Here is an 18270-nt window from a genome sequence, read left to right as displayed (position 1 = left end):
CTCTTTCATTTTTTCACCATAGATAATCAGAACAGTGAATGCATCTGCTTCAAACTGGGCCAATCCCCGCCGGACCAAGCAGATTCTCTCTCTCTCTTGCAATACCCATTTGCTTTCCCAGGTGGTCTGGAACTGGAACTGTAACATGTAAACTGGCAAAGTATATACCACCAGCGGATGGAGAAACAGAAAAAAAAAAAAGTCTTCAAGGTAAGAGAGAGTAAGGAAGCGGAAAGAAACGTGAAAAGGAGAAGGCAAAGAGCATATAGAACTTCAGTTATCTTCCTGTTTTATTCACAATACAAGCTGTCACAACTTTTCATGGATTATGAAACCAGACAGCCTCACTTATTCCAAAAAGAGAAGCAAGACCACAACTGTGCTGACCTTGACACTGTCATTTCTAATAGTGAGAGTCCAACAGGAGCAAGCTTTTTCCTTTGTATAATCTTTTACAAAAAGTCTATCAACAGTAATGTGTATGCAAGCAATATATGCTTAAAAATGAGCTCTCCAAAAAAAATGCTGAAAGCATAGATGTGTGTGTTCATGTGTGTATAATTTGTTATAAATTTTACTGACATCAAGGATGTGTAGCTGAGCACACAACTTCTGGATAATAATAGTACATATGATATTTTTACCATAAATTCCATAGAGCCAATTGATTCCCACAGAATGTCTTAAGTGCAGACAACAACAAAACAAGCCCTGATTGTTAGTGTTTTTTGCCAGTTTCCATGGCGTAAATATTCCCACCACGGCCAACTTCCATCTACCAACGTGACTTCACTGAACAGGAATTGAAGGGATGAGCAGTAGAACATGACTGCATAACACTGTCACCTTACTGATTAAAAAGACAGAGCACAGATGACAATAAAGATAAAATAATATTATTATATTAATATAGATAATATAGATAATAGTAAAATGTAGTAAAATAATTAGGAAGTGACAACTTTTGAGTATGTTTTAACTTTGTTTTAAAAAGTAATCTATCTAAATTTAGGTTTATATAATTTAATTTTTAATAATTGCTTTATTTAACAACCGGTGCGCAAATTCCAGTCTCAAGCTCATTTAGGCCAGCTCCAGCACACCCCTGAAAAGTATTTCCTAATACCTGAGGAAGGCAGGTATTGCTACTTCAGATGGAGTAACTAGTCAGTCATTTCCTCATTAAACAGGTAACCAGTTTAATGTGTATTATCAGCACATGATAAATTTGTTAAAAGTCCAGATTCTTAGGTCCCAGTCCCAGAGATTTTGAGAGCAGATCTAGTATGGGGACCTAGAGGTCTGTGTTTTTTAATAGGCAAGCAACCCTCCCCATGCCAGATGATTTATTCAGCCCCCAGCATTTGTTGACTACATATTCTGTGCCAGGCTCAGAAAACATGGACATGAAAGAAACAAAACTTGCCCTCAAGGTGAAATCAGAGACCAAGAATTATAATCTAACCATAATACTGGTACAAACGAGCTGCTTTGGAAAAACAAAATCCACTTTGGGAGAAAGAGAAATTTTTGACCTGAGTCTTGAAGAAGAAGCACAAACTACTAAAAAAAAAAAGACAGGGGGAAGGGAGGAAGGGGTGGTTCAGGGCAGAGATTGGCACGTGTGTAGCGCCACAGGAAAAGAAGATTCAGTCCACTGGGATGACAACACATGCTTTGGGACTGTACCACTTACTTGTGTTTTGCAGCCACATTTATCTGTCATCAGTCTTAGCATATAAGAACATGTTAGACCATGTTCAGTCACAGTGTTCATGTGAGGAGTGGTGGTAAATTAGGCAAGAGTCATGGCCAGGTCAGGCGGGACTTTACAGAATGTCCAGCACAAAGTAGCTCCCATTGTGTGTTCTTCCTTCAATGTGAGTGTTTAAAGTTGCTTTTACCACCTTTATAAGATTACTGCTGTGAAAGAATTTACATGTGATGACTAACCTACAAAATCTAGAAATACAGAATGCTCTCACAGCTTTTTTCAATGGATAAACTACATTCTCAATCAGAGAAAATGACCAGGATAATGTGTTAGAAATAGTTCCCCAAACCAAAGTTCCAGGGAAATGGGTGATTACTACATATTATTTTTCCCATTGGTTTTACCTCATTCTAATTAACTTGTCTTCAGAATATAATGAGAATGTTGTAAATGTTATTTTATTTCCTCAAGTTGTACCATCTCAGCTACTGGCATTTTAATTAGGTAACCCAATTAACTTAAAAAAAAATCGATGAATTAACATAATGAAGAAAAATGAATGCTAGGAGAACGAAACGATGGGTTGAGGGGAAGTCGTAGAGTAGGAGCTTGTCTCTACATAAACAGCTAGAAAAGTGGACTTGTCACCCTAACACACCAAGCCTGTAGCCACCTCCATGTCATACTGTCTCTTCTCTATTGCAAACCATGCCCATCCATCCTGCCTCCCCTCAAGCCCCATCTCCTCTTTGTGGTACATTCTAAGCACCCCACTGCACAGTGATTCTCAGTGCATGAACCTCAACTTTGGATTCAGTCCTACATAATCGTGTGTTAGGTAATACTCATCTCTCAACCACACTTCACATTTTCAGAGAACTCCTCTTGCATTTGTCACGGAGCATGGCTTAATGCTAGGCATATAAAAGACATTAAACACTTGGTGAGTGAATAGACTAAATGATCTCCACGAATTATATTTAGCTTCAAGCTTCAATTGTTGATTTTCTCACCTCTCCCAAAATGAAGATGAAAACGTCATAAAGATTTTTAAAGGTCTCAGATTGGGGACAATGAAAGGAGGTTATCAAAAGGGATTCTATTCCTGAGTTGCTTTTTAAGTGTCAGCGAATCATCAGAGGTCTCTAACATAGAAAGGCAAGGGAATTCCTCATTCTGCTTGCCCACAGTAAGACAGGGGGGCCTACAATGAAGCCTTGTTGCTAACTGAAATTTTCCCTAAAACATCCTAGAATATAAACTCTTTATCCTACTCAAAGAAGAAAGAGAGAACAGGCTTCCCAAGGCTGACTATCCCGGTCTTCTTTACCAACTTACTAAAGTACAGAATTCCAACCTGAAGCATATATAATATATTTATTCCATAAATACTATGTCCAATATCACAATAGCTAACATTTCTTAACACTTTGTGTCCTACAATTGTGTGAGCACTTTTCAGACATCTTCTTATTAAACTCTGCTATCATTCTATATGACATAAATACCATAATCTTCCTCGTTTTAGAGAAGAGGAAGCTCAGCGTAAGTACAAACTCCAAGGTAACACAGAGCCAGAATCTGTAACTGGGTCCGTCACGCCAAAGCCCAAAGGACATCATCTATGTTTACAAGATTCAATTCCCAGCAATGTAAGTACTCTAAGTACTTGAGTTCTATTTCAGGACTTTATTTTTCTTAATTCGGAAAATTAAAAGTTAAAAAACAAGACAACAAATCAATGGTATGAAGAAAAGACTAGAACAAGGGAATGTCCCGAGTCCAAGATATCAAGTTTAAACAAACTGGCTTAAAGCCAATTAACTACAAGATTCCTAGCACACTTGGCGCAGGCGCACACATACACACACACACACACACACACACACACACAAAAGTGGTTAAATGTGGATCCCATTGGTAGAAAGACCAGGGAAGGCATAATTGATCCCCATCAGTCCTAAAGAGCTTTTGGGAAATTCAGATTTAATTTGTAACATTTTTATATTCATTCCAGGAACACGCCACATGGCATTCAAGCTTTGCAGCATGTTCAGCAGAGGAGAAGAACTCTAGAAAATGCTTTTATTGTAGGACTTTGGCCATGCAATATGTGTGGATAGTAAGGACCTCTCTTGAGCATCCAAAGGCAGCTTCAGAGAATAGAAAAAGGCCTAGAAATTAATGTCTGCGGAGAGTTTTCCATATAACTTCACCTGTTCAATTGACAGGAAGAAATCTCAGGCAGCCCTTAAGGCAATGAACACTGGTAAGGCAAGAGCTCAAGCTTAGCTATCCTTATCAGCATTGTTTCCACAGTTTGAGGTCAGCCTGAAGAGGAAGCAAGCGATCAGAGGACATGGTTTCAGGGGTAGCTGAAGGCTGTCCCCTAATTAACACCTCTGCTGAGGTTGTCGGTGCTTGAATTTCCACTCACACAAAAAAAGAAAATTCCATTCCTTAGGCTGTAGACTCCGTCTTCTGAAAATGCAAAAATCGAATCCAACTGGGGTGACAGCATGGTCAGTTTCGGGGTTTCTTTACATCCAAGATTCCCCAGGTTCGTTTCTTTCAAGGCACATTTTGCTAAGGAAAGGAATGGGGGGGGGGGGGGGTAGGGTGGCAATTCAGGGCACTGAGCGCGATCTTGGAGCAAGAGAGAGGAGAGTTCTCCGCTGGGACAGATCCAAGTGTGCAAACAAGGGAGTGGACTCCAGAGTCAGTATCATGCAAATTCTCCCTCTCCCGTGGCCCTTATCGATTTAGTAAGGTCCGCCCACCTCCTTTTCAAAATCTTGCGCGATATAGCAGTTACGCTGCCTTCTTTACAGGGAAACTGACCCAAACAACGTGAGGCAAAGGGGCTGAAATTTACAGACCGAGCTCGGGCAGACTGTCAGTTCTCAGGAGCGCTCAGGCTGGGGCTACTCGCAGGCAGCCAAGTCGTGACTTCCCAGATTTGGGGGGTAAGGCACGCAGTCGCCTGCAAAGGGGGCTGGAGCCGAGAGCTCTACCTATCAGAGGGAAGGCGAGAAGCCCGGAAGGGTAGAGGGAGGGGGGAAGGCCGGCGGGAAGGCTCCAGGAAGTGGGTGGGGAGGAGGCTGCGCGGGTGCGAGCCGACCGTGGAACCCCGGGCTTGCGCGCGCCGGGCCGAGGGAGTCCCGGGCCGCCGCGCGCCGCGGTCACCCGCGCCTTGGGCAGCGCCGGCCCTTGGATTCCCGCCAGCGCCCAACCACACAGCTCGGGGTTGGGACGAAACACGGGCTTGCAAAGTGGGCGGCGGCCGGGGTTCCCGCCGCTGAGTCACAGCCCAGCCGACAACTTTTACAGCGTTTCCCAGAAAGAAAATGCAAAGTCTCCGCTCCGCAGCCCAGCAGCCGCTCCGTGCCCCGGAGCTGGGGGCGCCTCCCACGGCTTCCCGGTCGCCCCGCAACTTCTCGCGCCGGCAAAGCCTCGGGGTCGCCCGAGCGTTCGCCCCCCCACCCCCCACCCCCACCTCCCACCCCCGCAGGGCGCCCGGGCGAGCCGGAGGAGGGACGCGAGCGCGGCGCGCTCACCTGCAGGACACGGACACCTCCACCCGCGTGGCGGGGATGGCGGCGCTCAGCTGGTTCAGGTCCCCGATGCCCGCGGTGCTGGTGTAGCGGCTGTCCATCTCGGGCGGAGGCGCCGTGGACCCGGCCGGCGCCCACATCCAGAGCTCGGGCGACTGCGGGATCCGAGCCCAGCTCCCGACAGACGGGGCTGGGGCTCAGGGTGGAGGCGGAGGCAGGAGGGCGGAGGCAGCGCGCGGGGAGGGGAGGGGACGGGAGGGGAGGGGAGGGCGGGGGAGCCGCGAGCCAGTCCCGGCCCAGGCCGAGGCTGCGGGGAAGTGGCGCGCGGGGCTCCCCGCTTCCCTGCCCCCCTTTCCCCCCCCCGCCAGGCGGGCGACAGCCCCCCCCAGGCCCCCACCGTCTAGGACAGCCGGGCTCTGCGCGCCGCTGGGGGTATTTGGGGGGGGGGGTTGTCTCCGCCTCTACACACCCCCTCCCGCCCCCTGGGCCTCGACTCCCCTCCTCCTGGCAATCAGGTGTGGACGGGAATGTCACGCAGTTCGCCCGCCCGGGCTGGAGCTGGAGGTGTGGGCGCCTCCGCGTGTTCCTAAGCCCCGCGGGCAGGTGCACCCCTCGTCGCCCCGCTGGTCCCCACCGCAGCCCACGGAGCGCCCCCCCACCTTGCCCTCGGCAGGTGAGCCGCGCTGGGGTGCGGGGGTCTCCTCTCCTGGACTGCCCTCTCCCTGGGACCATGGGACGCGAGGACGCCTCCAGGGTTGTGTGCGCGGTGGTAAAGGGACACATCAGTATCTGGGACAAGGCGGGCACAGGACGGACCCTAATGGGGGGGTGGGGGGTGGGGGTGCTATTCCGGATTTAGGAGGGCCACCTGGTTTCCCTCGGCCCTCAGTTCCTCGAAACACGGGGTCTAACTAACTGGGACGGTCGTCCTACGGTCAGGACTCTTCTGCGCCCCCCCCCCCCGTTTGCAAATGCGTGGAGGTCCTGAAACCCGGAGGTCACGGCCATGAACGCAGCTCGCGCACCCCGACTCCCTGCAGGTAAGATCCCAAAGAAGCGGGGCGGACGGAAGCAGAGACAGGAGCCCGAGGGGGCCGGAGAGCCGGAGCGGCCAAAGCCCGGGGAGGTCCCGACCGGCGGCACCCCCACCACCCCGCCCCCCGCAACCGCCCCCGCACCCCCCCCAGCGTGCCTGCGGGTCCCCAGGCACCTGCCACCAGGCGGCGACGGAGAACGGGGCAGAGGCGTGGAGACGGGGGGGTGGGGGGGGCGCCTTCCTAAGGCGCCCGCCCAGCTCTCACAGGAGCTGTGTCCCCCCCACCCCCTACCCCCTACCCCCCAAGAACCTGCCGCCCGCTCCTGACCTGGTAACCCACCTGCAGCCACCTGACTAGAGCATCCGCGGGGGTGCCCGGGAGGACGCGTGGGCAACTGCCTTGCTCTCGGGAGAGATCCTGCCCTCGGGTCACTCTGGGTGTTCTTTCCAGGTCTCCCAGCCCACCCCCCTTGTCATCCCTTAAATCCAGAGGTTCTCTGTTTCTCTTTTTCTATCACTGATGAACCTGTAGTTTATTACTCTTTGGAAATATCCTGAAACCCCAGACATTTCTCTTCTGCTGCCCAAAATTGCTTTGGGGGATTAAACCTACATATATATATATTTTAAGGTAACTAGATTTTATTGCATAGAAACCTACTGAAGAAACAAAAGTTGAGGATTCTAAAATAGTAACTCCCGACATTTCTCTTCTGCTGCCCAAAATTAATTTGGGGGATTAAACCTACATATACATATATTTTAAGGTAACTAGATTTTATTGCATAGAAACCTACTGAAGAAATAAAAGTTGAGAACTTTAAAATAGTAACTCCCGACATTTCTCTTCTGCTGCCCAAAATTAATTTGGGGGATTAAACGTACATATATATGTTTTTTAAGGTAGCCAGATTTTATTTCATAGAAACCTACTGAAGAAATAAAAGTTGAGAACTTTAAAATAGTAACTCCAGACTTTTCTCTTCTGCTGCCCAAAATTAATTTGGGGCATTAAACCTACATATATATTTTTTTTTAAGGTAGCCAGATTTTATTTCATAGAAATCTACTGAAGAAATAAAAGTTGAGAACTTTAAAATAGTAACTCCAGACTTTTCTCTTCTGCTGCCCAAAATTAATTTGGGGCATTAAACCTACATATATATATTTTTAAGGTAGCCAGATTTTATTTCATAGAAACCTACTGAAGAAATAAAAGTTGAGGACTTTGAAATCTTTATATCATTATAGATAAGTTTGCATTTTCTGTAATGTTATATGAAATCATATAACACATACTTTTTGTGTGGCGTCTTCCACTAAGCAAAATTCTTTTGAGGTTTATCCCCACATTGTGGAGTGCATCAGTAGTGCATTTCTTTTTCGTTGTTGACTAGTATTCCATTGTACACATGTGCCACAAATTGTTAGTGGACATTTTAGTTTCTTCCCAGTTTGAACTATTACGAATAAAACTGCTGTGAACATTTATGCCCAAGCCTTTATGTGGACATATGCTTTCATTACTTTTGGGTAAATACCGAGAAGTAGAATAGCTGAGCCAAAAGGAGTGTGAATGTTTAACTTTTTAAGAAACTGCTAAACTGTTTTCCAAGATAGTTCTACTATTTTCCATTCCCACAGCATTATATGAGTTTCAGTTGCTTCATATCCTTATCAATACTTGTTGTTAAAAAAATACTTATTGTTGTTACTCTTTGAAATTTTAGCCAATTGAAATAGGTGTGTTAGAGTAGGTTAATGACTAATGATGTTGTCATTATAGGTCTCTGTGGATTGATGACTTGTTTTTATGTGCTTATTTGCTACCTGGATATCTTCTTGGGTAAAGTGTCCATTCAAATCTTTTGCCCATTTTTATTGGGTTATTAGTTTTATTATTCCTGAGTTTTGAGAGGTCTTTAAATATTCTGTATACAAATCCTTTATCACATACAATTTACAAAATAAATTCTGTCAGCCTGTGGCTTATCTTTTCATTTTCTTAACAGTCTATCAAAGAGTAGAAATTTATAATTCTGATGAATCTAGTTATTCAACTTTATCTATTATTGATTATAATGTTGGTGTTGAATCAAAGAAATCTTTGCCCAATCTGAGATCACAAAAATGATCTTAAACGTTTTCTTCTAGAAGTTTTTAACTTTCAGGTTTTGCATTTAAACCTGTGATTAATTTGAGGGGTTTTTTTTTAATCAAAATTCTCTTTTTTGCACATCAATATCAAATTGTTCTGGCACCTTTGTTAAAAAGACAAATCTTTCTCTATTGACTTGTCTTTGCACTTTTATCAAAAATCAATTTATCATAAACGAGTCCATTTCTTCACTCTATCCTACTCCATTGATCTATTTATGTTTCTTTAAACCAATTCCACAGTCTTAATCACTGCAGCTTTTATAATATCTTGTGAAATCAGGTAGTATAACTTCACCAACTTCGATCTTTTTAAAAATTCTTTTGTCAGGGACTCCTGGGTGGCTCAACAGTTGAGCATCTGAATTTGGCTCAGGGCATGATTCCGGGTCCAGGGATCGAGTCCCACATCAGGCTCCCTGCGAGAACCCTGCTTCTCCTTCTGTGTCTCTGCCTCTCTCTCTGTTTCTCTCATAAATAAATAAATGTTTTTAAAAAATTATTTTGTCATTTTTGTTTCTTTGCATTTCCACGTAAATTTTAGAATCGGCTGAGCAATGTCTACCCAAAAAATATTATCAAGACTTTGATTAGGATTGTATGGCTTCTATAGACCACTTAAAGAAGAGTGAAAAATTAGTCTTCTGATCCATGAACATTTTACATCTGTCCATTTATTTAGATTTTCTTTAATGTCGATCAGTAATGGATTCGTGTCCTTAAAAGAGAAAGATGTGGAGACACACAGCCACACAGAAAAGAAAGCCATGTAAAGACAGAGACAAAGATTGGAATTATGCTACCACAAAGCAAAGAATGCCAAGGGTTGTTGGTAACCACCAGAGACTACACAAGTTGGGTAAGAAATCTTCCCTAGAGCCTTTGGGTAGAGCGTGATCCTGCCAACACCTTGATCCCAAAACCATGAGAGAATAAATTTCTGTTGTATTAACCCAACCAACTTGTGGCAATTTTTTACAGCAGCCCTAAGAAAACCAATGCATCATTATAACACTATTTCAATTTTGCTGATTTTTTTTCAAGTTCAGTACTTGGAAATTCATCCCATTGAAGCAAGCTTTAAATGACACAATTTTTAAAGTATATTCAAACTTTTTGTTAATATAGTCAGCACGGTACTTAAAGAACTTCAACTTAAAAAATATTTTTAATGACCTAATAAACATCCTGAAATATGGCATGTCTATTTCCTTAAACTTTTATTTTGGAGAATTTTTAATAAAAAGTTTATACTTATTGAAGTGTATTTAAATAATATGAATGACTTCAGAATTGCTAAAAGCCAAAAGTAAATTTCATTTACTAAAATTTGTGAGAGGCCATTACTCACCAAGTTAGTGATTTAGTAAACATTAGTTGCATGTTTACTGTGTGCTAGGCACTGAGCTACATCTAGGACGTAAAGCTCCTTCTGGCAAGGAGATGCATGACTGCATAGAGATATTACTGAATGAATCATCAAATTCTTTTCATTTCTGGGATTTTATTATTCCACAAAATTAGAGAAGACTTCAGTTTGTAAATTAAGTTGTCATTGTACCTTATTTTTAAGAAGCATTTACTTATAAAATAGCATTAAAAGAATCACCTAGCCTGAAAGAGTGTATTTTCATAATAATAAGACAAAGTTAATTTACTTCATCTGGCAAGTGGCATATCAGCTCATGCAGAAGTCCAAAACAAACTGGACCAGGCAGTTCTAGAGACTGTGACTACATCAGTGGAGAATTTGCTCTATCAGACCCAACAACTATTGCACCTTAGGATAAGTCAGAAATACCAGCATTAATGTGGTGCCTGGGTGGCTCAGTTGGTTAAGCATCTGATTTTTGATTTGGGCTCAAGTCATGATCTCAGAGTCATGGGGTCAAGTCCCACTTTGGGCTCTTGTCTTTCTCCTTCTACTCCTCCCCGCACTATGCACACTCTCTCAAATAAATAAATAAAATATTTTAAAAAGAAAAAAAAAATACCAGCATTACCACGTACTCCCTTTCAAAATGTCATTGGGAAATTGAAGAAAATAGATAGCTATGTCATGACTTAACCCTTCTGGATAGCTGTATAGTCACTTTGGCCACTTGACCTGCTCTATGAAAGTAGGGCTTAAAAATTAAACATATAATAGCAAAGAATCAACTAACTGTTTAATTATGGAAAAATGGAAGCTCGGGGAAGACATTATGATGAGTGGCCAAAATGTGTTCTCTGAGTACTTACCTTTTCTCTGACTTGCTAACCATTTGAAGATGATTTACTCAAAATGATTCAAATCTACAGATAATTCAAATCATTTCAGACATTAAAACAATATTACCAACTTTAGTTTGAAGTTACCTTTGTGACTAAAGATCAGTATTTCACCAGTCCTATAAATACCACTTTTTCGCTGGTTAAGGCACATAGAAAGATAACAGTTTTTAAAATCTTACAAATAATAGAAAATTAAGGTATGTCATAAATAAGTGTCTAGGAACATTAAACACAATATTTCAATCAAGTAACACCTTTGTAAGGGATTTTGGATAATTACTTAGGAAAACGTATTCTCAAGCAAAAGAAAATTTTTTAAGATTTTATTTATTTATTTATTTATTTATTTATTTGAGAGAGAGAGAGAGAGAACATGCACAAGGGGAGGAGGGGCAAAGGAAGAAAGAGAAGCAGACTCCCTGGGATGAGGGACTCAATCCCAGAACCCTGAAGGCGAATAAATGCTTAACCAACTGAGCCACCCAGGTGCCCCTGAAGCAAGTAATTTCCTCACATTTGATAAATAAATTTTACACTCAAGAGAGCATTTAGAATACAGGAAACTTTCAATTTCAGAATTTCACAGTTAATATTTAAACATACAGTGGAACATATTTAAGTTTTTGTGTTGAAAGTCTCAGGTTGGTTTGAATAACATTTGGTGTTCCATTATCACAAAGTAACTTGACTCCTACATTGCCTAGTCCTTAAAGAGATGCCCTAAACTTGGGGTGAGGGGAGGGGTGGATCAGGAAAGTGATCACACTGGGGTTAGCTATCTTACTATGATTAAATGATAATATTTCAGTTATTTATTGCTGTGTAACAAGCCAGTCCAAAACTCAACTCAAAACAACAGCAGTTATACTAGTTTTCTTGATTCTGTGGGTCAGCAATTAGGGTAGCCTCAGCCGGGCAGTTCTGCTCCATGTAGTGTCAATTTGGGTCATGCACATAGGCTGCATTCAGCTAGAGGCTAGCTGGCCTGGAAAATCCAAGAAGCCTTCATTACCACGTCTGGCAGCTCAGTGCCCTTCCTAAAAGTGGATGCTCTGTGGTTTCTCCTCATTCAGTAGTCTAGCCCAAACTGCACAGCATGGTGACTGGCTTTCCTACAGCCAAAGTGGAAGCTGCCAGAACTCTAAAAGGCTAGGTCTGGAACTGGCACAGTGTCACTTGCACTGGTTTCTATTTGCCAAAGCAAGTCATAAGGCCACCCCAGATTCATAGGGGCAGGGAGGTAGCTGAGTGATGTAAAGGGTAGAGCAGCATGAACATATTTGGAAGGAAGGAATAGACAGCAGTCGTCTTTGAGGACTACCCACGAGAAATAGTCAATACAGGGAAGGCTTAAATGATCATAGATCTCTCATTTAAAAAAAAATAATAAAAGCCAAAATAAAAGCTATCTAATTTTTTTACTACTTTAAATTTGTTTTGATTGAAAAAAATAAATACAAGGAACCAAAAATCTCATAACATACCTTGTGATGAACAGGATCACAGTAGTAAGCAAGGATTTGTCTTCAAGAATGCCTTTGAGGGGGCAGCCCGGTGGCCCAGTGGTTTAGTGCTGCCTTCGGCCCAGGGTGTGATCCTGGAGACCCCAGATCGAGTCCCACGTCGGGCTCCCTGCATGGAGCCTGCTTCTCCCTCTGCCTGCGCCTCTGCCTCTCTCTCTCTGTGTGTGTCTGTCATGAATAAATAAATAAATAAATCTTTAAAAACAAAAACAAAACAACAACAAAAAAAGAATGCCTTTGAGGAACACCTGGGTGGCTCAGTCAGTTAAGCATCCAACTCTTAATTTCAGCTCAGGTCTTGATCTCAGGATTGGTTTTAGGATTGTGAGATCCAGGATTGTGCATAAGGTTCCACACTGGGCAGAGAGCTTGCTTAAAATTCTTTCTCCCTCTGCTCCTTTCCTGCCTTTCTCTCTCCCTCTCTGAAGAAAAAAAAAAATGCCTTTGCTAACTATGTACTAAACAAGAGAGGAAGAAATATTGGAAATATAGAGAATATGTTCCCTGCTTTCAAGTATCCATGTTTAATGTGAGATCAGCATCAACTCATCACATCAATAAAAAATATGAAAGAGCAAGAAATAAGTACTGACTTGTTATGAAGTCATGTGGTATAGGCCAATGTGACTGATGCTCCAGGGGGGACATATTAATGAGAAAGAATAACCATTAAAACTTCCCTGAAAAAATGGGACTCGAAAAGAAGACAGAGCAGTATAGGTGAGGGTAGAAATATAAGCAACTCTAGAAGTAAAAAGAAATAAAAATTGCATGTGTTTGTAGAGTAGTGAGAAGACCCAACACACCAGAAAGGAAGCATGCAAATTTAGATAGAGTGAGGTTATCTTAAAAGAACTTGTAATTAGAAGATACATAAAGGATAGGAAGCTAAAGTTACCTAAACCTGTCCTGTCCAATAGAGTAGCCTCAAATTACAAGTGGCTGTTTAAATTTAAGTTAACTAATATTTATTAAATAAAATTTAAAATACAGTTCCTCAGTTGTGTTAGTTATACTTCAAAAGCTCAATGGCCACATACAGCTAGTGGCTACCCTATAGGTTAGCACAAATTATAGAACATTCCCTTCACAGTCTAGAGGTCTATCAGACAGTGCTGACAACCTGTTATACTTCCTAATATTTCTGAAATCTACTCAACTTTCATTTTCCTTCTGCTATTATCAGTAGTTCAGTTTACTATCCTTTTTTACCTAGGATAATGCAACACTCTCCTACCTTGTCTCCCTGTTTCCAGTCATGTCCCATTCTAATGCTAAAATGCACTTTATAAAACATTAAGCTGGTCTTTTGTAAGTCCTATTGAAATGACTTATGCCATTCTCTTTGCCTGGAATATTTCTCTGTGCCTCTTTCCCTAGCTCACAGTTAGTCTTAAGGTCCCAAGTTATTTTTTTTTAAGATTTTATTTATTTATTCATGAGAGACACAGAGAGAGGGGCAGAAACATAGGCAGAGGGAGAACCAGACTTCTGCAGGAAGCCAGATGCAGGACTCCATCCCAAGACCCTGGGATCACAACCTGAGCCAAAGGGAGATGCTCAACTACTGAGCCATCTAGCCATCCCAAGGTCCCAAGTTAGATACCACCTCCTCACCAGGCCTTCTCAAAGACCTCTGAGTCTCCATATTCTTATCTTTAAAATGATACTTTCATTTATGTTACATGATTGGTGATGTATTTAATAATGTATTAAAGGTAATGGTAACGTATTTAATATAAAGGTAAAGGTAAGGTATTTTTAATGTAGTGCTTAGCACTCAAAATGAAACTAGTGATAATGCTTGTGGTGATGGTAATAATTTGGTAATGATGATTTTAAGCTCTCTAGTTCTATTTTTCTCTTGTAGGCTACCCAGAGCAGCATTCCAAGAAGTGCCACCTATCTGTCAAGTAATCATTTAAAAGTATTTACATAGCTCATATGACTAACCAGGATCCATATTCACTACAATTCAATCACATGGCCTTTCCTTTTTTTTTTTAAGATTTTTTTACTTATTTATTCATGAGTGACAGAGAGACACAGAGAGAGAGAGAGAGGGAGAGAGGGAGAGAGGCAGAGACACAGGCAGAGGAAGAAACAGGCTCCATGCAGAAGCCTGACTGCATCAAGTGGGACTTGATTCTGGGACTTCAGGATCGTCCTGAAGTTGTCCTGGGCCGAAGGCAGGTGCTAAACCACTGAGCCACCCAGGGATCCCCCACATGGCCTTTGCTAACCATTCTAACTCACGATGCTTGTCTTCTCCTTGAAATTTTTATTATATATACACCTATATCTTCTTAACTTCATCCTTACCTGGTCAAACTCTGATTCATCCCTCATGGTCTATCTAAAATGTCACTTCCTCATGGAAGTATCCTGTAAATATCTTTGCATTGCTTTTAAATAACTATCCTAGGAGAAACTGGGTGACTCAATTGGTTGAGCATCAACTCTTGATTTTGGCTCAGGTCATGATCTCATGGGTCACAAGATGGAGCCCTGCATTGGGCTCTGCACTCAGCCTAGAGATTCTCTCCCTCCACCCCTCTGCCCTGCTTTCTTTCTGTCTCTCAAATAAATAAATCTTAAAATAAATAGGTATATATGTATATATACATATATATTTACATATATACATATATATTTACATATATATTTACATATATATATATTCTAGTAGGACTTTATGCACAGAGAACAAAGATGAAATTCTAAGATTAAGATTCTTTTACATAGTAAGGAAATTGGTAGTCTACATTTCTTCTGGAGTTACAGGTGTTCATGTGAATATGATTATCCAATGACATCCATGTAACATTGAGAACTCTCATAAAATAAACCTTACACACTTTGCAATGCAGATATGTTTATTTATTTATTTTTTTTACAGATATGTTTAAAGGAAGTCTTTTATGTTAAAGGGAAATTTTGAATTTTACAAGGACATATTTACTGAACACAGAGGTCTTACATTTTATAAATGTTTCAACCTCCAAATTTAAAGTTTCTTCCAAGAAGCTTTTCACTAAATCCACTAATTCAGAGATTTTGATTTTTCAAGGCCACATGAGGAAATCCATTTGTAAGAATGGATCAGGAAGGGCAACCCTAAAGGATTCTGAAACTTATCAAAAGAATATAGGGAAGGAAACTTTCTTATAAAGCCTGAAATGTTTTGCTCTTAAAGGAGCTTCTCCAAATGCCCCAAGTAGGCTAAGAAATAGAACCTTTTACCTTTAACTATCACAATTAGAATAATTGTGTGGCAACTTGCTCCATACCTATTTCCCCTGCTAGATTTTGAGCTTCAAAAGTACAAGTACCCATCTACCTTCTCCAATGAGTATCTCCTGCATCCAGCATGCAGACTTATGTAAGGCGGGTTCTGTGTGGCCATGACTATTGAAAAGAGTCTACATTTGCTTTGATGTACTGAGTTAAGGTGAGAGCTAGGCACTCAGATGGGATAACCAACAGGCATTTAGTTAGGGCTTTGGTGAGGGGACAGGGTTGTCAGGTTGGAATCAATAGCTTAGAGTTAGCAGTTGAAGCCAAGCACTTGAGTGAACACTCCCAGAAAAAAGGAAAGAGAATAAAAATAAGATCAAGTCTGATGAGTCTTTGTCCTGTGGAAAGGTGTACAAAAACAAAGGTCTCACTAAAGGAACTGGTAGGGAAGAACCACTTGGACAAATAGGGAGAAAGGCCCCAGGATACTAAGGACAAGAAAGCAGAGGTTTTTATGGAGAAAGAGGCCAATGGATCACTGTAGCAGATGCTGCAGAGGCCACATCACTGCCTTGTTTTGTGGTCTCTGGGGGTTGAGTCACTCTCTTGGACAATTACCAACATTACAGAAGCCTATAAAGATTTTCAGTTATCATTCCAAGTCTGTCTTTCAGATTCTTCTGCTGAAATGTCCCTGGCACGTCACTCCTAGCCCCACTTTACTACCTTGAGCCTGAAGCTCACCCTACTCCAAGAGACATCAGTGCAGAAAACAGGCCTCCAGAAAGCAGCTTCTTCACACAGGAACAACCCCTGCTGGCATTTCTATGGCCATGATGTATGAGCAACTAATGCCTCATTCCAAAGCTGATTTAGATCGCTCCTTGGACAGGGTAGATAAGTATTAATTAGTATGTGGTCAGAGTCTACTCTGGTTTCTTTCCTGCCTGGACAATTAAAATGTGCAACCATGCAAAAAAACAAAAGTTTTGTTGGAAACTAGAGAGACATACACAGAGAAAAGAATATAAATCTTGAGTATTTAATAACTTGGTAACATTAACATTCTTCTGGGATAACCTAAACTTTTGGTATATTTGAAAATAGCTATTTGAATGCAAAAATGCTGAAATTTATCAGGTCCTAACTGTCCAAGAGATTTGGGCAGAACTTTGTAACTCATGAAACTGTTTTTCATAACCATGATAATTGCTGTTAAATTTACCATGATTTGTCACAGTAGATGGGGTATTTTCAATTCAGGCTCAAATAATTAAATCATTGTTTCTCAAGTGAGTCCCTTAGAATGTTGTTGGGTTTATAGAAATAAATTGAATTTTGGCAGGGGGTGAGGTAAAGGGGTGGGGGATTGTTTTTGTTTTTCTGGTTTTTAGATGTTGAGGAAAAGTTTTCACAGTCACCGAGAAAAATAACTTTGGTTTAGAAGAAAGGACTTTAGTTATTTATTCTAACAGAATCTGTTGAGGTTTAGTATCTGCTTTAATAAAAGGCCAATTTATGGCATTTATTAAGCTCTCCTTTAGTTAAAATTCATCCACCAATAGCTGTCCAAGGAACAATTTTCTTTAAGTTTCAATATCATAAATCTTCCTATTTTTGCCTGTTGATATTGAGGGACCAAACCACCATAATATGATACTTTTGCTAAATAGTACTGATGTTGCCAATGAAAGCTACTCTAGGAAATTCTTCTGTTGAAGACAGAATGTTTTCTTGACTGAAGCCAAATTTTTGTATTTTGTGGTCTTGTTTTGCAAAAAGAGACAGTAAAAGAAAATAAAACATTTGGTCTATTTAAGTCAAAACAGCTTATTTACATGGCCTCACCATGTCTCTGGACTTTTCAAATGCTGATCTAGTCAGTGTATGTTACTAAAAATTATCTTGATGAATTAGGAGACTTAAAGTTCCATATTTGACTCAGCAATAGTTTTCAAATGAAGTAGCATGAGATTTTCTTTTAAAACACTATTTTAGGGACGTCTTGGTGGTTCAGTGGTTGAGCATCTACCTTCAGCTCAAGACGTGATCCAAGGGTCCAGGGATCGAATCCCGCATCAGGTTCCCCACAGGGAGCCTACTACTTCCTCTGCCTATGTCTCTGCCTCTTTCTCTGTGTGTCTCTCATGAATAAATAAATTAAATATTTGAAAACAAAAACAAAACACTATTTTATTGTGTTAAAAATTCAGCATTTTTTACAAACTCAGTGTTCATATGTTATACTCTCAAAAAGTATTTTTAAAAGCAGTCAAAATTCAACACTTTAATTTCCAGAAACAAAAAAGGAAAAATGGTCAGCAACCCAATGGAAAATAAAGAACAAAGGAAATAGTTCATAGAAATGAAGTGCAAACAGCTCTAAAATATATGATATGGAGGCACCTGGCTGGCTCAGTCAGTAGAGCATGTGACTCTTGATCTCAAGGTTGTGAGTTTGGCATTGGGTGGAGACATTACTTTAAAAAATAAAAGTAATTAAAGTATATGAAATGATGCTCAATCTCACTTATAATTTTAAAAAGTAATTTAGCAGTAGATGCAGATACTACTTTTCCTAGGAGATAAGTGTTATATGAGATAAGTGTTGTAAGAGACACCCTCATACATTGCTGCTAGAAGTATAAAATGGTATACCCTTACAAAGAAAAATCTAGTAATATTTATCAAAGTTATAAACAGTTTAGTTGGATATCCAAGTTTCACCCATATCTTATACCATAAACAAACTATATACAAAAATGAAGTTTAACC

The 18270-nt window shown here is 41.2% G+C and overlaps 1 protein-coding gene and 1 long non-coding RNA gene across 4 annotated transcripts in view; one reads left to right on the top strand and one right to left on the bottom strand.

Annotated features, from left to right (window-relative positions):
• Positions 1 to 5489, bottom strand: part of CPNE8 (copine 8) — a 320247-nt gene extending 314758 nt beyond the window's left edge. For 2 of the 3 annotated variants that reach the window (XM_077870491.1, XM_077870492.1), the window contains exon 1: positions 5272 to 5489. In XM_077870491.1, the coding sequence (XP_077726617.1) occupies positions 5272 to 5408 (137 nt within the window). In that variant the 5' untranslated portion in view covers positions 5409 to 5489. The remainder of the gene's footprint in view (positions 1 to 5271) is intronic. The other variant, XM_077870490.1, reaches the window with a different exon arrangement.
• Positions 5490 to 5643: 154 nt separating this feature from the next.
• On the top strand, positions 5644 to 8963 carry LOC144297609 (uncharacterized). The gene is made up of 4 exons (XR_013364570.1): positions 5644 to 5941; positions 6208 to 6308; positions 8091 to 8150; positions 8793 to 8963. It is a non-coding gene; the product is annotated as an uncharacterized LOC144297609 (long non-coding RNA).
• Positions 8964 to 18270: the final 9307 nt, after the last annotated feature.

This window comes from Canis aureus, chromosome 25, assembly GCF_053574225.1.
Source record: "Canis aureus isolate CA01 chromosome 25, VMU_Caureus_v.1.0, whole genome shotgun sequence".
NCBI lineage: Eukaryota > Metazoa > Chordata > Mammalia > Carnivora > Canidae > Canis > Canis aureus.
This window is presented reverse-complemented; position numbering and strand designations above follow the sequence as displayed.